This window comes from Salvelinus namaycush, chromosome 16, assembly GCF_016432855.1.
Source record: "Salvelinus namaycush isolate Seneca chromosome 16, SaNama_1.0, whole genome shotgun sequence".
NCBI classification, from domain to species: domain Eukaryota; kingdom Metazoa; phylum Chordata; class Actinopteri; order Salmoniformes; family Salmonidae; genus Salvelinus; species Salvelinus namaycush.
Window position 1 is genome coordinate 12,477,713 of NC_052322.1, and position 21,006 is coordinate 12,498,718.

General features: G+C 43.0%; 1 protein-coding gene across 1 annotated transcript; it reads left to right on the top strand.

Annotated features, from left to right (window-relative positions):
- The first annotated feature begins 4,585 nt into the window (after positions 1–4,585).
- Positions 4,586–19,881, top strand: LOC120060622 (rho-related GTP-binding protein Rho6-like). Its single transcript, XM_039010006.1, has 5 exons — positions 4,586–4,705; positions 5,266–5,353; positions 13,299–13,408; positions 19,346–19,480; positions 19,636–19,881. Exons 1-5 carry the CDS (start codon positions 4,586–4,588, stop codon positions 19,879–19,881), a joined length of 699 nt encoding a protein of 232 aa, XP_038865934.1.
- Positions 19,882–21,006: the final 1,125 nt, after the last annotated feature.

Here is a 21,006-nt window from a genome sequence, read left to right on the forward strand (position 1 = left end):
AAATGATGTCAATTAGCCTATCAGAAGCTTCTAAAGCCATGACATCATTTTCTGGAATTTTCCAAGCTGTTTAAAGGCACAGTCAACTTATTGTATGTAAACTTCTGATCCACTGGAATTGTGATACAGTGAATTATAAATTAAATAATCTGTCTGTGAACAATTGTTGGAAAATGTATTGTGTCATGCACAAAGTAGATGTTCTAACCGACTTGCCAAAACTATAGTTTGTTAACAAGAAATTTGTGGAGTGGTTGAAAAACGAGTTTTAATGACTCCAATCTAAGTGTATGTAAACTTCCGACTTCAACTGTTTATAGCTAACATCATGTTTGATGGAAAAGTACTTGAAGGCATTAGTATTTTCAGATATGACTGTGTCATCACAAATTATTTGCAACAATCATGACAAGGGATACCTTGTCCCTATTTCTATATTTCCTTCAATCAGGGCTATGTTTGAGGGAAACAAGATGTATTGGGCTGTCAAATTCAGACAACCGTCAGGTTGCTTTGACCCAACAGAGCCGTTCAACTAAGAGGGGAATGATTGGTTGAGGTTGACAGTTAATTTAGCTAGTTATGACGGAGGTGGTTCAGAGGTGGTGATGAGTAACCTAGCCTGACAATGACACTTTTATATGTTTACATACCCTACATTACTCATCTCATATGTATATACTGTACTCGATACCATCTACTGCATCTTGCCTATGCAGTTCTGTACCATCACTCAATCATATATCTTTATGTACATATTCTTCATCCCTTTACACTTGTGTGTATAAGGTAGTTGTTGTGAAATTGTTAGGTTAGATTACTCGTTGGTTATTACTGCATTGTCGGAACTAGAAGCTACACTCCCATTAACATCTGCTAACCATGTGTATATGACAAATACAATTTGATTTGATTTGATTTAGCTGAAGACTTACGCTATTTATTTTTTAATTTAACCTTTATTTAAGTCAGCTCCCTAAGCTAATGCCTAGCCCTAGGCTTTAGTTCACCGGGCTAGCACAGTCTTGTAGCAGAGACAGGCAGTGGACATGGATTTGAACCCACCAGGGAGGAGGGTTATATTAATCGACTTTTGTCTTTTAATGTCCAGTTCGTTGTGTTAAGACCACTTTACATACAGTAACCTTGAGGTGTGAAATGTAACGTCTGTCTCTCTGGATGATTACAGGTGTAACTTCCAACTCGACTCCTGGCGGCTCCTGGTCCCCAGCAGGAGGTCTTGGCTCCGGCCTAAAGCCTCTCTCACTGTCTCACTATTCCTCTAATATTTTCTCTGCTCAACCAACCAAAATATCATGGAATATACCTCTGTCTTGGCACCTCCTATAGCCTTTCTTTGCTCATCTACTTCAATAGCATGGAATACACTTCAGTGACCATCTCACTATCTCTCTATTAACCATTTCAGACAGAAGATGTGGTATGTTACCTGTAAAAAATGTATGGCAACGTTTACATGACCCCCTTTCAAACATACCTTTATTTATCTCACTATCTCAAAGAATTGACATCTGCTGGTCGACTCAAACTGCATGGAATACACTACCAACATCCTGAATACAGACATGGGTCATTGCTCCTATAGCCTCTCTCACAATATCTCAAATATCTGGTGAGACATTCAAACAGCATGGGATACACCTCTGTGTACCAAACCAACACTCTGAACACAGACATGGGTCGAATTGTTATTTGTTAACCATTAATCAATTGATAGGTGAAAGCAAGGCTTTTTCCTCAATGCATGTGTAAGATTAAACCGTGACTTACCAGGTGCCAGTTTCCCATGGGTGTGGGTAATTGAGATAAAGCTATGAGCTATATAAAGCTCAATTAGATCTGACTTGTGAAATTCAACATGATTTGCAGTCAATAGACAAGCAATACTTTGGGATCACAACACCCCCTGATACTTATCCACCAGATCATAGGGCTTCAACGCAAATTGGGAAGAGTCAGTGGAAATTGCATCCATTCAAATCAAATCTAATCCAATTTTATTGGTCGCATAAGAAGATTTGCGGATGTTATCGCAGGTGCAACGAAATGCTTTTCTTTCTACTTCCAACAGTGCAGTAATACCTAGCAATAATAATATTTTTTTTTTAAATACAATACACACATACTCAGAAAAATACATAAAAATAAGAAAATATCAGAGACCAGAATAAATATATATACATATAATGGTTTGTTTTGTATGTAAACATTATTCAAGTGACCAGTGTTCAATGAAGAATTTGTTCTTAACTGAATTGCCTAGTTAAGTAAAGGTTAAAGGTTAAATTAAAAAAATCAAAATAATAAAAACATTGGGCAGCAGGGTAGAGTATCGGGTGGTAGCCGGCTAGAACAGTGACTAAGGCTAGTGGTGACTGTTTAACAGTCTGATGGCCTGGAGATAGAAGCTGTTTCTCAGTCTCTCGGCCCCGGCTTTGATATACCTATACTGTCTCCGCCTTCTAGATGGTGGCGGGGTGAACAGGCCTTGGCTCAGGTGGCTGAGGACCTTGATGATCTTCTTGGCCTTCCTGTGACACCGGGTGCTGTAGATGTCCTGGTGGGCATCACCCAGAGATGCGTTGTGCTGACCATACCACCCTGCAGTTACAGATGGTGCAATTGCCATACCAGGCGGTGATACAGCCCGACAGGATGCTCTCAATGCTCTCAATGGTGCAGCTGTAGAAGGTTCTTAGGGGCCAAGCCAAATTTCTTGGGCCTCCTGTGGTTGAAGAGGTGCTGTTGCTCCTTCTTCACCACGCTCTCTGTGTGAAGGGACCATTTCAGGCTGTCAGTGATGTGCACGCCGAGGAACTTGAAGCTTTTGACCCTCTCCACTGCGACCCCTTCGATGTGGATGGGGGCGTGCTCTCTCTGCGGTTTCCTTAAGTCCCAGAACAGCTCCTTCATTTTGTTGACGTTGAGGGAGAGGTTATTCTCCTGGCACCACTCCGCCAGGGCTCTAACCTTCTCCCTGTAGGTTGTCCTGTTGTTGTTGGTAATCAGGACTACCACTGCTGTGTCGTCAGCCAACTTGATGATTGAGTTGGAGACGTGCATGACCACGCAGTCATTGGTGAACAGGGAGTACAGGAGGGGGCTGAGCACGCACCCCTGTCCCCCGTGTTGAGGATCAGCATGGCAGAGGTGTTGTTGCCTACCTTCACCACTTGGGGTCCGTCCGTCAGGAATTCCAGGACCCAGTTGCACAGGTAGGGGTTCAGACCTAGGGCCCTGAGCTTAGTGATGAGCTTGGAGGGCACTATGGTGTTGAAGGATGAGCTGTAGTTGATGAACAACATAACATAGGTATTCCCCTTGTCCAGGTGGGATAGGGCAGTGATTGCGTCGTCCATGACTCTGTTGGGGCAATATTGGAATTGTAGTGGGTCTAGGGTGTCAGGTACGGTGGAGGTGATATGGTCCTTAACTATCCTCTCCAAGCACTTCATGATGACAGAAGTGAGTGCTACAGTTTTGGGAAGAGTCAACAGATCATCATCACTAACCTAACAGTTTTTTCTTATGAGCAATTTCCTTTGTGAAGTTGACCACTACAGTTAAATAGATGGATGAGAAATCAAGGATCGGAGCTCCAACTACTCGTTGAAAAAAGATCTATGAAAAGTTGATGGTTTATTAATTAAATGACTGCTTAGAATGCTTAGAAAGCGCAATTACTGTCGTATTTCTCCAGACAAATTAGATTGAGCCTGGCTTGAGACAGACTCTACCCAGTAATTTGAGCCTGTGGTGCTGATGAAAGCAGACTAATTATCTAACAGTGGGAAGGGTCTGTTGACTCTATTGTGGTGCTTATTGATCTGTTGATCTAGCAAAGTTAAGTCCATCTAATGATTTAATTTGTGTCTGCAAAGCCTAGTCCTAGAGCAACAGACCGCACTATACAGTGTGTTCTGAGGAATAATAGACCGACTTGATTTAATGAGTGACCAACATACTAATACTGTAGCCTATTGAGTGTAATGAAACGCACATTGAAAAATATGTTAAACGAACTGCCATTGGAAATAGTGAGATTTATGGTTAGTTACAAAGGTAATGTTTTTTTGTTTGTTGCAGATTTGTGTTTGACTTGGATCTCTACAGCACAGGTATTGCCTCCTTGACTCTAATCTAGGCCCTAGAGAAAAGACTACAATTAAGTTTTACTGTCTTCTTCATAAACCTAGTAATAATACTTTTATGTGGATTATTCTATAGGTTTTTAGGTAGCTTTCTATAACAATCTATTATATAATTGATTACAAGGCCAAATAATCAATTTAATTTGAGTCGTCGGGGAGAATAGAACTGTGGGGCAGTGAAAGGAACGCTAGAAAGTCAGGAGAACCGCGCGCGCATATTGTCTGTGAGCTCAGTATAAAGAGCCGCAGTGTTGCCTCTTTCTCTCACATCAACTGCAGGCATCAGTTTGTGCAGTAAACCACACGTCGGAATAGGCTACAGTGCTTTTACGTGACCGAGGACCGTTTTTCTTTGGGGTTTTGCGTGTTTTACTCATTTTCTTTGAAGTCTTTTGTTCTTTACCGTTACAAATATGAAAGAAAGGAGAAATACGCAGCCGTTGGTGGTGAGATGTAAACTGGTTCTTGTTGGCGATGTTCAATGCGGAAAAACGGCGATTTTGCAAGTCCTCGCGAAGGATTGCTATCCAGAGGTATGCGAATATTTGCAATACTGACATTTTAAGATACAAATCGTGTATGTTCTGCAGAGCATCCATATTGATTTAGTACATGCCTCTGTGGGTTTTATAAGCCTAATAAATGTTTTTGGAAAGTTAGGAATGTATTCTAATTGATAATGGATTAATTTCCGCTTCAACTAGAGGCTGCTATAGCTGCTACACGATGCGCATTTTCAAGAATTCAGTTTTCATTATATCAATTTTTCTACTGTACGCTTCTGATATTGAATGTGCTTATATAAACCATATATAATCATGCATATAAACCATATATAATCATGCATAATTTTCCCCCCATTCATTTAAATAGTTAATTTTGTTCACTTTTCCCACTTTTGTTTATATTCCATGCATATAGGGACAGAAATGATTTACTGCATAATTGCTTATTGGACTAGACCAATTAGTTACATTCACATTTGTACTATTTTCACATTAGAGAGCTTCCTTTCATGTAGGTCCTAATTATGAAATTATAAATTCCATCAGTAGTAGCAGGGATGTTGAGGTTATGTTGCTTCTCTCCGTAGACTTATGTGCCCACGGTGTTTGAGAATTACACAGCGTGTCTGGAACTGGAGGAGCAGCGTGTAGAGCTCAGTCTGTGGGACACATCAGGTAACAACACCCTTCATCCTATATCATCCCTCTTTTCTCTCCATCCAATATCCTCTCCTCTAACTATCTCACCCGCTATATGACCTGCGTCACAGTGGCCTGAAGTATTCGCACAGCACATCCAGTCTTATTATGTGGCAGCACAATATTGATGCATGTGTAGTGTGTACGACGTCATAGAATCCTGGTCGTGTAGCCTACTGACACTAGCCTACAGTATGGGTTTTCAAAACCTCTCCTCGGGGAACCCCATCCTTTCCATGCAATTTAACTTTTCCAGAGCTAGCAAACCTGATTTAACTTCTCCACTAATTATACATTGATTACGTGAATCAGGTGAGCGAGACTACAACTACATTTTTAAATGTCTGGGGGTCCCCGAGGAGAGGTTTTAAAACCACTGGCCTACTATATGTTGTTCTAACTGAGTCGTGTACCCTGTGGCCTACAGTATGTTATTATGCTAACTACACTGTATGTTAGGCTAACTGAGTGCAGCATGGGATCATGGTGTTGGTGTAAAACCTCCCCAGGGCCCTCCACTGTAAAACCACTGACCTGAAAACAACCGACTAACTGATAACCTTGATATACCCTGCCAAGCTGCACCTGTTCATACCCCCCACACTGCTGCCCTCCCTCCCTGATACACACACACACACACACACACACACACACACACACACACACACACACACACACACACACACACACACACACACACACACACACACACACACACACACACACACACCACCCTCCCTCACTGACACACACATCATGATGATCCACACATCTAGCCTAGATACAGTACCTGGATCTCATTCTATACACAGATCTCATTCTATACTCCCCCTACTCTAGATATACAGATACCACTGTAGGCTACTCTAGATATACAGATACCACTGTAGGCTACTCTAGATATACAGATACCACTGTAGGCTACTCTAGATATACAGATACCACTGTAGACTACTCTAGATATACAGACACCACTGTAGGCTACTCTATATATACAGATACCACTGTAGGCTACTCTAGATATACAGATACCACTGTAGGCTACTCTAGATATACAGACACCACTGTAGGCTACTCTAGATATACAGACACCACTGTAGGCTACTCTAGATATACAGATACCACTGTAGGCTACTCTAGATATACAGATACCACTGTAGGCTACTCTAGATATACAGATACCACTGTAGGCTACACTAGATATACAGATACCACTGTAGGCTACACTAGATATACAGATACCACTGTAGGCTACTCTAGATATACAGATACCACTGTAGGCTACTCTAGATATACAGATACCACTGTAGGCTACTCTAGATATACAGATACCACTGTAGGCTACTCTAGATATACAGATACCACTGTAGGCTACTCTAGATATACAGATACCACTGTAGGCTACTCTAGATATACAGACACCACTGTAGGCTACTCTAGATATACAGATACCACTGTAGGCTACTCTAGATATACAGATACCACTGTAGGCTACTCTAGATATGTGTTAGCTACAGTGGGTCAGGATGGCTTATTATTAGCAGAATCAGTATGGTTTGGCCGTCAGCATACTGTAACAACTTAATGTTACCTTAATGTTATTTACATAGATCATCATGATCAACCTATAGCCTATATCTCATTCCATACTCAGATACCCTACTCTAGATATGTGTCTGTTGGCTACTGTAGGCCAGTATGGCCGAGCCTGTGATTATTAATATGTATTAGTACCCTTTGGCTGCATTCATAGTGGATATTGTGAATCCTTTATATAAGAGACCCACTTGGAGCCTATATAAAGTCATGTTTACCACCGCCATCGTTGTCCACTGCATGTGTTGTCCCCATGAACAGAATGAAACGTAAAAATAGTGAATGTAATTTGTTTCAGTGCAAATCTCTGGCTCTTTTTTTAATCCGAGCCCTGGCCTCTGATCTGATTGGTCGGACTGAGTGGCACAGTGCCCGTTGATGGGCAGAGGGCAGAAGGAGGGAGGTGTTAGTGGGAAGAGCCAGTGGATTTGGCAGAGGGAGGTATCAGAAGGTTTTTGGAGCAGATGAGAAACTCAGTGAGATATAGTAGTTATGTAGCAGCCTATGACCTGCATTTCAATCACCTAAACACTGAAATCATGGCTAAAGCGACTTTAAAAACTATTTTAAGGTGCTACTGCACATCAAGTCCCCCTTTTAAAATGCCTGCCAAAATCCAAATGAATCCTTAAGAGGCTATTGACACACCCGTGCATAATAAAGATAATTTAAAAAATCAATGCATGGGCTGTGTCGCAATCCATCACATCGTGCTTACACTACCGGTCAAAAGTTTTAGAACACCTACTCATTCAAGGGTTTTTCTTTATTTTTACTATTTTCTACATTGTAGAATTACAACTATGAAATAACACATTTGGAATCATGTAGTAATCAAAAAAGTTTTAAACAAATCAAAATCTATTTAATATTTGAGATTCTTCAGATAGCCACCCTATGCCTTGATGACAGCTTTTAACACTCTTGGTATTCTCTCAACCAGCTTCACATGGAATGCTTTTCCAACTGTCTTGAAGGAGTTCCCACATATGCTGAGCAATTGTTGGCTGCTTTTCCTTCGCTCTGCGATCCAACTCATCCCAAACCATCTCAATTGGGTTGAGGTTGGTGATTGTGGAGGCCAGGTCATCTGGTGCAGCACTCCATCACTCCCCTTCTTGGTAAAAATAGAAAGATGAGACTCACGAACATGATGGTGTTCTCCGGGTCGGCTGAAGGCAACCCAAACAAATTAATGGAAGTATGGAGGTAGTATTGTGGCAACAAAAATAAGGGGTTAAATATCTGTCCCCCCCCAAAAAACAAAACATTTTCCTGATCTTTCTTATCTCCTAAGACAGACGCTTCAAAATCTTATTCGTTATGATTTATTTTTTGACTGTCTTTTTTGCCCTTTATGAATGTGTTTTTCAATGCATTTCTATGAGCTATAGTAGTAAAGGCAAACTTAAATATTTTATCAAATAATTGTTAAAACATTTTTTTGAATACCTACTAAAATTAAATAGCTAAATTATCCATGGTATGAACATGTCAACACAATTTCATATGTTAGCTTAGTAGAACCCCCCCAACGGCTTAGACTTTCAAAAAATCATCTAAGAAAATGACCGTCTGTTCTCTCTTTCTCTCTCCCCCACCCTCACTCTCCCGCCCTTGCTCTCCCCCTCTTTCTCTCTCCATCCCCCTCTTCTTTGTCTCTTTGTGACTGACAGCAGCCAGTGTCCGTATTGAAAACATAATGTCCGCCAGATAACTAACATACTGCATGGTCATGGTCGTGACAGGCAGTTCTGCCTAACTGATGGTCATCATGCCTCATGCATGCCACAGAGTGACCCCATAACTGTAATATGTTATAATTGTATGAGCTCTACTGCTGCTGCTGTGGCCATAGACGTATAATTACTAGAAAGGACAACCATTCAATTGACTTGAATAGGAATTACTGTTCTAGTAATTATATTTCTATGCCAGCCTGATGCTCTCGCTCTGAGTGAGTCTCTCCTCATTAGTTATGCTCCTCTCCATTGATTGGACTGATCTCATCATTGGGTTTCGTGGCAGCTCTCTCCGACGGTTCTCTGGGATTTACTGGCTAAAATCAATCCGTTGGTTTTAATCAGTACGCTAGACCGTTCGGCATGCAAGAAAGAGAGAGGGGTGGAAGAGGGACTGGGTCTGCCTGACACTTAGCTCCACACGCACGCACATGCACACACACACACACACACAGTGGCTGTAACTCATGAAAAGTAAATTATGATCGACAGTGTTTGGTGTTAGATTGTTTCAGAGTGATTGAGGGTCTTTTAAATGGACTTTGTGATACCAGGCTTTGTATTGTCAAGATGTATTATAAGATGATTAGGCTAACCTGTTTGATAAATACACTACATTGTTATATGCATCTATATTACAGTACACAGACATTTAGCTGATGAGGCAATCTGCATTATGCTAGTAAAACATTCAGAGACCATTAAGAAATTATAGAAAATATCAAATGATTCTATTCATGTATTTTAACACATTCATAGGGAAGCAGGGGATATGGGGAATGAGTCCGGGTTTGGGTGAATCCCATTGCAATTCAGGAAGTAAACTGAAATGCCAATTCTCCTCATTGAAAATGAATAAAAATTTCAGTTTAGATAGGGACGTGACTGAAACTCTGAAATGTGTCAAGGCTTGCTCCTATGATGTCAGGGTGGATACTAATCATTTCCAATGGAAATTGGATGGGCATGGGTTGTTTTAGGATTGGATGGGCATGGGTTGTTTTAGGATTCCCAAACTGTTTTGTTGTTGTGAGATAGTTATCAGCCCAGCAGACTGCAGCCCTTAGGGGTGGATATGTCAGGATAGTTACATCCCAAAACCCAGTGAGTCATCCCAGCTCTCAGTCTGCATCATTAATCTGCCTGACCTTCGGAATGCCCTCTTTTCCTCTTTCTAAATGAGTTGTAGGGTAATGACGTGGATTCTTAGGCATAACCATGAAGGAACTCACTCTTTGATTAATATAATACACCCCAAAGTAGACTGCGTCTCTGCCCCTCCCCCACCCGGATGTACTACTAAACATCCAAATATTCACACTAGTATACCTTTTAGAATTTATGCCCAATGCGTTGCTTAGTAGTAGGCTAGTGTGGATATTGCGACAGGCCAGTCCAATCCCACTATCCCTTCGTCCTTCCATCCCACTTCCACAATACTGGCCCACTTTCCACCTCGACACACCGCTTCAGGCTTTAGTAGTGATTGAGTTCAGCCATGACAGGAATGGTGATACCGTTTTAGTTTTCTTTTCTTCTTTTCCTCTTTTTTTCCCTTCTTTCTACTGAATCCTCCCCGTCTATGTTTCATGCATCAGGAAGTATCCATCTGTAAGCGGGGAAAGAGGGAGGAGCAAAGTGAAGTTGTGAGTGAGAGAGAACACGTGGCTCGTAGTTAGGATCTGTGCTTTCAGTGGTGTGTCGGCTCTCTCACAACGTCTGGAGAAAAGTTAACCATCTCATGGAACAACCTTTATATATAGCAAACTTCTGATATGTGTAAAATCAGGCAACCTGAGAGCTCCACTGTACAGTGTGTTGTATGGCTGTGGTGGCATTGTCAGACTGTAGCAGAGGAGAAGCCTGTAAAAGAGCGGAGGAAAAGTGCCTCTTCTGTGAAGGATTAATGGTAGTGGAGGTCTCACTGTGATCTGCCACAGACAGCCACACTCCTTCCCTCTTCCATCCATCCCTCCCTTCTTCCCTCTCCTCCTTTCTCTCCCTCCCTCCCTCCTCCAGCTACTGGAGGACAGGGTACCTACGCTATAGCTCAGCGGCTAACACAGTCTTGCTACATACAAGAGATCTGTGTTCAAACCCCAGTTGGTCATAACAGCAGGTCATTCCTAAGGACATGTGTGTCCTCCTCCCCCCCCCCCCCCCCCACCCCCCTCGCTCATCCCTCTTCTGCTGAGTAATTTGCCCGTATTTCATTGAAATGGCTCCCCAGCCACCTGTTTGCATCCTGTCCATCGATCTCTGCATTTAAATCAGTGGCCATTTAATGCAGAGTCACACGCTGGGCTCCTCGGTCCGTGACTGCCCTTCTCTTCCCCGACACACCCACGCCTCACACACACACACTCACCTCTTAATCTTCTTTGGGAGGCAGAAGGATGCTCGGCTAGCCACCTCCATGCAGACGCTGACGGACACACTGATCATGATAATGAGAATCGGCCTTTGTCCCTGCCTTTGAACTGCCTTAATTAATTGGTCTGATATTATTAGTGTGTCTGGCTGTTTCTTAATGCCATAATGTAAATTATAATATAGTAATGATAATGTAATATCTATATACACTCACACACACACACACACACACACACACACACACACACACACACACACACACACACACACACACACACACACACACACACACACACACACACACACACACACACACACACACACATTCATTCATACTACACACACATCACATCTGCTGCTATCAAACTCTTAGTATGATTGCTGAATACTGCACATTTTAATCACTTTCCCCCCAATCTCACTTTCCCCAAAACACATGTAAATATTGGACTATAAATTGTGCCTTCCTGTATTATACTTATGCCAAAATGTTTATTCTATTCTACTGAGCCATTTACTTTATGTTCGTATTCTTATCTTTTATTATTAAGCAGTTCGTTGGACGATATATACCATGTATCTCCTCTACATACGACTTGAAACTTAAACAAAGAGGGTTGATGGACTGTGTTACCTCCTGTGGAAAAACAGCACAAGTCGATGAGCATGATCTGTTTGATATTGTTCAGGTAGCTCAAAGTACGTGCTCCATCACTCAATGGTCAGGAGTGAGCTGAGGAAACATCCTTAAGATGAAAGCCGTGGCCTTTTCTCAAGGCATAGCTGCAGACGGAAGTGTTTCGTGATGCAACAAGCTAGTCCTATTGTTCCTCTACAGTAGCGACACAGAACATCAAGCTACTCAGATATTCTACCACAGCTTGTCATTATTCCAAACACGTCTCACAGCAGCTGGCTAATTCAATTGTACCCTTTGATAATGTGGAGAATCATTAACTATTTATGGACTGATCTATATGAACACACGCCCATGTTCTTTGTGCTCTTTTGGAGGCGGTGGCACAGTATCCTTTCAACGCGGTTTCTGTGTTGTTCTATACATCACATTGTACATATATTAGCTTGGATAAATGTAATATGTGATGAACGGGGCCGTCATCGGCTAGTGTGGTATATATAGACGCAAGGGGAAATATAGATCGATTATACCCATTAGCTGCCCATTGGAACAAGATTATCCCTTCGAGCCTCTCGTTTTCCCTTTGATTAGACTAAGATATGAGTATCACCTTTCACTGAAGCCAAATATAACCAATAAACAAAGTGAACGAGAGACTCAAATAACCAAGGGGTGTGTGTGTGTGTGTGTGTGTGTGCCCTCATACATGTGTGCAGGCGTTTTCATGCATGTGTGTGCGCCTCAACATTGTTTTAACAGAGGAATGTGTAGAGCAGGAAGCAGGGTAGGTGGGTGGGCAGTAAGGCACAGCAGTGTGTTTGCGGGATGTGTAAAATGATTGATTGGCAGTTGCGGCCAGCCTTTAAGGAGGGGTGGGAGGAATGCCTTATGCAGATGGAGGATTCCAAGGCTGTTGCTGTGGTAACGGCAGAGGGACTGGAGGTATTGCGCCGTGCTGAGTGGGGGGAGGACAAGGGGGCGTTTAGAGGGGAGAGAGAGAGAGAGGGGGAAGTAGTTGCTTAAGGATTCCGAGCACATGAGTAGGAGCATCTGCCTGCTCTGCCGCCCCCAGCCAGCCTCACTGTTCTGTTCCACTTGCCTAATCCACTGCTAAAAAAGATCATTGTGGATTTAGTGCCTTGGTTGTCCTCTTCTCCCCCTCTGAAAGACCAATAGGGGAGAGGATAAGAGGGAGGAAAGGGACAGCATTGTACAGCTCAGCTCAGTATGAGAAGTAATATCCCCCCGAGATAATCCCTGATCTCTGTCCTCTCTTTCGCTCTTTCTCTCACACACTCTCTTTCTTTCTCTCGCTCTCTTTCCCTCACTCTCTCGCTCTCTCTCTCTCTCTACTACACCGAACTACAGGTTGTTTGTTCTATTAAATATGATGTCTCCTTTCTGCATTATATTTAGAAAAGAAAACAGTCTACCATATTTGACCCTCAATAGTGTTTGGGATGGTTGTTTGACAAAGTATTTTTTTGTCTTTCATTGTATGCTCTCCATTTATGCATTTGCTTCATGTTGTCTTGGACCCCTGTTAACAAGTGTCTCTCCTCTCCTCTAGGTTCTCCCTACTATGACAACGTGAGGCCTCTCTGTTATAGTGACTCTGACGCGGTGCTCCTTTGTTTCGACATCAGCCGCCCAGACATTTTCGACTGTGGGCTTAAGAAGGTAATGGTCCTCATCTCTCACTTATGTCTGTTTTTTAAACTCTGTTTATTCAGTTTTACACACATAATAGGACAACACAATAAACAATATAAATAATATATGCAAGTAGAACATAAAAAATAACAAAACCTATAATGATACTGTATTTTAGACAAGTTAAACACACTGGGCAGAAGGGTACAGAGGTTAAAGGGCAATCTGTAGTAAACAGACGCTGGATAGGGGTGGAGAAATGCAACTACTCACACTCACAGACAGTCATGGCCATAGACTGACCATCCACTGGACCAAATTAAAGTACTTTTTTTTTTCAAATATAATTTTTCTATTTTATATAATAGATAAGGCATGAGGTATCAGGGTTGGAGATAAACAAAAGGAGGTCGTCAGCATATAGCGAGACTTTCTGCTCTAAGCCCGTCCCGAGTATACCTTAAACAGCCTCATTAGACCGCAGTGCGATGGCAAGGGGCTCGATTGCCATAGCAAATAACAATGGGGAGAGTGGACAACTCTGTCTGGATCCGCGGTGCAAGGGGAAATAGTCAGAGAACAAGTTGTTAGTCCGTACTGAAGCCATGGGAGAGAAATAAATACTATTTTTCCACGCAATGAATTTGGGACCAAAGCCAAATCTATAAAGGGTGGCTGTTAGGTAGTCCCACTCAACGCGGTCAAAAGCTTTTTCCGCATCGAGCGAGACCACCACCTCTGGGTCCCCCAACCCTGGGGAGTACAGTATATTCATAAGGCGTCTAATATTGAAAAACAAATGCCTATTTCTCATAAAGCCAGTCTGGTCAGAGTGTATTACCTGGTGCAGCGAGCCTTCCATATGGATGGCTAAGGGCTAGGATTTTGTATTCACAGTTTAAAAGCGAGATTGGGTGATAAGATCCACATTCCAGGGGATCTTTGTTTTTCTTTAATAGTAATGAAATTTAAGCCTGATAAAGACTAGGTGGTGCCTTTGATGAATTAAGGCAGTCTGCAAATAATCGAGACAGGAATGGGCAAAGGAGACCGGAAAACATCCTATAAAATTTGTTTGGAAAACCGTCAGGATCTGGTGATTTACCACTTTTCATTGAGGACACTGCTGTTGCAATCTCAGGTGTAAATTCTTCTTCTTAATGGGAGTCTCAATTGTATCAATTGAAGGCATATTCAGACCATCGAAGAATTAATCAATCAGCAAAGGGTCTTGAGGAGATTCAGAGGTTTATAGCGCAGAGTAAAATTGTTTGAATTGATCATTGATCTCTTTATGTATAACTGTGGTAGCGTCAGACAGGGTCCTTATTTGTGGAATTAAACGTGATGCCTCAGATTTACGGATCTGGTGTGCAGGGAATTTACTGGCCTTGTCGCCTTGCTCATACAATCTGTATCGAGCTCGTAAGAGTAATTGTTCAGCTTGTCTCAAAATTGAGATTGGAGTAGCTGGCGTTCTTTATATAGAACAGAGGAAGGATCTGTAGCATACATCTCATCCAATGTAGCTATGGCTTTACTCAGGTCTCAAAGTCGCTGAGAGTGAGCTTTGTTTTTGTTGGCTGTGTAAGAACTAACTTGGCCACGTAGGTTTGCTTTGAGGGACTCCCATATGGAAGAGCAGGACATACCTGGGGTTGAATTAAATTCTAGGAATAAGGTACTGTCAGAAGAAATTAAATTGACAAACTCATCTGAGAGTAAAATGGAATTAAGACGCTGTTGCTAACACATAGGAGGTTGCTGGGGAATCTATAGCTCAAGCACTAATGGTGAATGGTCAGAAAAAACAATACTCTCATAAGAACACTTCTGAACACCTTCTGATAACCAGGTGGCGAATCGCATCTCTGCATGTCTGGCAGACATATCAGTGTGGATGACGGATCACCACCTCAAGCTGAACCTCGGCAAGACGGAGCTGCTCTTCCTCCCGGGGAAGGACTGCCCGTTCCATGATCTCGCCATCACGGTTGACAACTCCATTGTGTCCTCCTCCCAGAGCGCTAAGAACCTTGGCGTGATCCTGGACAACACCCTGTCGTTCTCAACTAACATCAAGGCGGTGGCCCGTTCCTGTAGGTTCATGCTCTACAACATTCGCAGAGTACGACCCTGCCTCACACAGGAAGCGGCGCAGGTCCTAATCCAGGCACTTGTCATCTCCCGTCTGGATTACTGCAACTCGCTGTTGGCTGGGCTCCCTGCCTGTGCCATTAAACCCCTACAACTCATCCAGAACGCCGCAGCCCGTCTGGTGTTCAACCTTCCCAAGTTCTCTCACGTCACCCCGCTCCTCCGCTCTCTCCACTGGCTTCCAGTTGAAGCTCGCATCCGCTACAAGACCATGGTGCTTGCCTACGGAGCTGTGAGGGGAACGGCACCTCCGTACCTTCAGGCTCTGATCAGGCCCTACACCCAAACAAGGGCACTGCGTTCATCCACCTCTGGCCTGCTCGCCTCCCTACCTCTGAGGAAGTACAGTTCCCGCTCAGCCCAGTCAAAACTGTTCGCTGCTCTGGCACCCCAATGGTGGAACAAACTCCCTCACGACGCCAGGTCAGCGGAGTCAATCACCACCTTCCGGAGACACCTGAAACCCCACCTCTTTAAGGAATACCTAGGATAGGATAAAGTAATCCTTCTAACCCCCCCCCCCCCCCCCCCCCCCCCCTAAAAGATTTAGATGCACTATTGTAAAGTGGCTGTTCCACTGGATATCATAAGGTGAATGCACCAATTTGTAAGTCGCTCTGGATAAGAGCGTCTGCTAAATGACTTAAATGTAAATGTAAATGTAAACACCTCTGAAGGTTAGGTAGAAGTTTTTTGTCCAAAAATAAGTTATCAATGTGGGAGTATGTTTGATGAACATGAGAAAAAAAGGAATACTGTCTATCTGTAGGGTGTAGTAAACACCAGGCATGACACAGCATATTTCTGAAGAAAATATTAAACAAGTAGGACACATTTAGATGGGCCTGACGATCTTTGCGATGACTTGTCAAGAACTGGGGATATTGTATAGTTGAAGTTCCCCCTAACATCAATGAATGGGAATCTAAATTGGGTATATCAGATTAAAAGGTAGAATTTAAACTTATATCATCCCAATTGGGAGCATAAACACTAGCCAAAACAAGAGGGGTAGTAAACAGTTTACCAGTTACTATGACGTATCGTCCCTTAGGATCAGGAATAACCTCAGAAGCAACAAAGGGAGTAGTTTTATCAACCAAAATGGCAGCAACTCTTGATTTACTATAAAAGTTAGAGTGGAACAGTTGACCAACCCAGTTCCTGCGAATCCTGAAGTGCTCACCAGTCCTCAAGTGAGTCTCTTGTAGAAATGCTAAATTTATGTTCAAACCCTTTAAATGTGTTGTTAGCCACAGGGTTGTTAGCTACTTTGATGTTCCACAAAATGTACTTGATGGTATTATTTTGGTCACCCTGAGCATTCCCGTTATACAACCCTGTCATTAGAGCATAGAGTGGAAAGCAATGAATACCCAAAAGTGCCAGGATAACTTGTCTCAGAGTAACAATGTACGGTGTAAGATATTTGGAAAAAATACAGAAAAAGAAACTAAAAGGAAGACAGAGTGACAACATTAGAACTGGACAATTCAACATCCTTCCTCCCCCCATGCACCTCCCCCACCCCAGACAATACCTCCCCAAACGAGGTACAACCCTAAATAGAACATGTTTTCTTTGCACAGTATGTCTTTGAAAGTGCGGTGTTAAACCCAAACCCAAACCCACAGTCCTGCCAACGTCGTTTTAGAAAATATGGTGAAGCGTCCAACCGGCCTCACAAACGCAGACCACGTGTAACCACGGCAGCACAGGACCTCCACATCCGGCTTCTCCACCCGAGGGATCGTCTGAGACCAGCTACCCGGACAGCTGATGAAATTGAGGAGTATTTCTGAATGTAATAACTCATTTTGATTGGCTGGGCCTGTCTCCCCATTGTGTGGGCCCAAAGTGGGTGGGCCTATTCCCTCCCATGGCTACGCGCTTGTCCAGTCATGTGAAATCCATAGATTAGGGACTAATTCATTTATTTCAATTAACTGATTTCCTTATATGAACTGTAACTTCATAAAATAGTTGAAATTGTTGCATGTAGCTTCATACATCATAAACTAATAGGCCAAAAGTATGTGGACACCCCTTCAAATGAGTGGATTCGGCTATTTCAGCCACACCTGTTGCTGACAGGTGTATAAAAACGAGCACACAGGCATTCATTATCCATAGACAAACATTGGCAGTAGAATGGCCCATACTGAAGAGCTCAGTTGCTTTAAACATGGCTCTGTCATAGGATGCCACTTTTCCAACAAGTCAGTTCGTCAAATTTCTGCTCTGCTGGAGCTGCCCCGGTCAACTGTAAGTGCTGTTATTGTTAAGTGGAAAGGTCTAGGAGCAACAACGGCTCAGCCGCGAAGTGGTAGGCAACACAAGCTCACAGAACGGGACCACTGAGTGCTGAAGCGCATAGCACGTACAAATAGTCTGTTCTCAGTTGCACTACTGAGTTCTAAACTGCCTCGTCAGCACAATAACTGTTCATTGGGAGCTTCATGAAATGAGTTTCCATGGCTAAGCAGCTGCACACAAGCCTAAGATCACCATGTGCAATGCCAAGCGTCGACTGGAGTGGTGTAAATAGTGTCCACATACTGTTGTATGTCTCCAGCCATCAGACTAAAATAATCTGGCTGTTATTGGGGTTTTCACAACTTGATATTCAAAACAGAGGCAATGTATTGTTGCTATCTAGTTTATAGCTAGTTTATGTACTTCACCAGGTCCTTAGACTACTTATGTAGGTACTCATAAGGCAGGTACATTTGTAATTTGGGAGACCTATCTATAGAATTAAGAATTACAATACTAGAATGGGATTGAACCTTCTTATGATGTCCCTAAAGGTCAGCCATTTTGCTAAGGGAGTTGGTCAACTAGTGCTGTGGTAATATATTGTGTAACAATGAATTTGAAGATTATCTGCACTGTTTGTTAGCTAGCTATAGCCAGCTAGTTTTAGAGGAATGATCAGTGTTGCCAACAATGTTTCAGTGAGATCCGCTATTGGCTTGATTTGTCGCTAGAAGTCATTAGATGTCGTTTTGACGTTGATGTGACAACACACCACCATTTTTCCTTGCTGCGTGTTTTTGCCTCCCCTCTCCTGTCGAACACCCCCTCCCCCTGTGCTTCTCTGCCCGTGTGCGGCTGTTGCTGTGACTTCTGTTGCACAGACAGTTTCTCCCACTCTTGTTTACAGCATAATTGAGTGGGAAAAGTTGCAAAATGCTATCAAAACCATAGAAACCCTCTTTGTCAAACCTCTCCAAAGGCAGCCTGAAAGTAGCTGAATTTGTCGCTCTAATCTTTTACCAATAAAAGTCACTGGAGGGGTCTGAAAATGCAGTAAATATAGCGACTAGGTCGCTAAGTTGGCAACTCTGGGAATGATAACATACATTTTCCAAATTAACTGCCAATATTCCACTTGCTGAAATCAGTTGATGATGTGACTTTAGACAAGTTGTAAATGAAACAAGTACTGATATTGTATCATATAATAACACTCACAGCTTTCCAAGAAAACACAAATTGAGACATTTATGGTCTGTTTACATATATTTTAGTGGCTATTTATTCAGAAGGTTGGTATAAAATTCATATAAACTGTATTTATAACTGTACAACAGTAATTTGGGTTGACAATATTTATATTTCTGAAATATCACATGCCTTGCTGTTATTTTCCTGAATAAGTAAAAGCAGGAAATGCATCACCTATGCCTTTACTGCCATTCATTACAATTAGGAATGAATTCAGGATCTCTATCCGGACCTAATCCTGACTTGTTCATTATCATGACTACGTGTGAGTAAATATCTGCTCTGTTGTCTTTCCAGTGGAAGACAGAGATCCTAGATTTCTGCCCCAGCACACGCATTCTTCTAATTGGCTGTAAGACCGACCTGCGCACTGACGTCTGCACCCTGATGGAGCTGTCCAATCAGAAACAGGTCCCCATCACCCATGAGCAGGTGAGACTGAGATCGCGCACACACATACACACATTACACACACACACTGGGTCTGTTCAGGAGGGTACGATGTTCTGATAGAGCCGTGGTATCTGTTGTATGGAACAGAACAAGGTCTCACCCACTCTCTCTTCTCTGCCTCCCTCCTACCTCAGGGTTCCTCCATGGCCAAGCAGCTAGGCGCTGAGGCCTACCTGGAGTGTTCAGCGTTCACCTCAGAGAAGAGTATCCACAGTGTGTTCCGGACGGCCGCTCTTGCTTGCATCAACAAGCTCCAGCCGCTCCCCAAGACCAGCCCCACCCGGCGCCTCTCGAAGAGACTCCTCCACCTCCCCAGCCGCTCCGAGCTGCTCTCCTCCACCTTCAAGAAGGAGAAGACCAAGAGCTGCTCCGTCATGTGAGTGGAGACCCGGGGCGGGGGGTATCACTCCCCTCCCACACGCTGCTCCGATTCCCCAGAACCCCTGACTGTTTGGTTCGGGGAAGGGGGGAGGGGGGGGGTTTCATCACGATGGCTTAATCAAGAGAAGGCTCTTCTTCCATGTTGAATCCTTCCTCACCCCCCCTCAAAGTGAAATCAATTCAGAACAGGTGGACACCTTGCTGTCCACTTTGTCCTGAAGTACTCTTCAGTGCATATCTCATATTTTTCAGTACTGTATCTTGGCTTTTTGATCATCAGCTAACCATTGTTCTAACTTGTTACAGTAACGGTATGCAACCATGATGGTGTGACATCACTACTATTTAGGCACATGTTGATTTGTCCAAATTGGAAAATGTGCAACAAGTGACAAAGTTTTAACTTTGTGAAGAAAAGATGCCTCTCAAGAAAATGTATTGCCTATTTTTCAAAACAAATCTAGCATGAAAATATATCAGACATTACTGAACATTGTATCCCTCCTACACTGCAGAGTGGGAACTATAAGGTGTAGCAACGTGAGCAAATCGGTGGTCTCCCAAATGGGTTTTGGGCTCTTCTTGATTTAGGCCCAACGAGGGCTGATTGAGAGAGGCGTGGAGAGAGGAGTGTTTGATTTGACCACAGCGAGAACAGAGGGCCATTACACGTCTCATTGTCTCGGCCGTGATAATAGCAGCAGGTCTAGACAGACAGACAGGCAGGGAGGGAGGGAGGCAGAGACACATACAGACAGGCAGACAGACAGGCAGACGCCAGGCTAGACTGTGAAGTGTGAGCCATCTGCGCTCTTCTAGGCTCTCAGTCAGTGGAGTACCAGGCTAAAGAGGCAATGTACAGAACAGATAGATAATGGAGCTTTGGGATAAGCAAAAAAAATAGGGAAGTAAAAAAACAACAAGTAAATGTACTGGAGTGCTAGAAATCCAGTTCTCTCCCATCATTTGATAAAGAGGAAACCACTTCCAGGGAGTGGGGTATTGTTCTTCCCTGGGCCATAGACACAACATGGTTTAATGCAGATCTGTCAAGAGATCTGGGAACTTACGTATGGCAATGGATACCAGGTCAGTGTTGAAAATCCCCTGAGGTGATTCTTTAA

Excerpts from the sequence above, each read along its gene's own strand:
- LOC120060622 (XM_039010006.1), top strand. The coding sequence starts at position 4,586 with ATGAAAGAAAGGAGAAATACGCAGCCGTTGGTGGTGAGATGTAAACTG. Across the intron at positions 5,354-13,298 it reads CAGTCTGTGGGACACATCAG|GTTCTCCCTACTATGACAAC; the intron begins GTAACAACACCC and ends CCTCTCCTCTAG. Across the intron at positions 13,409-19,345 it reads TCGACTGTGGGCTTAAGAAG|TGGAAGACAGAGATCCTAGA; the intron begins GTAATGGTCCTC and ends TTGTCTTTCCAG.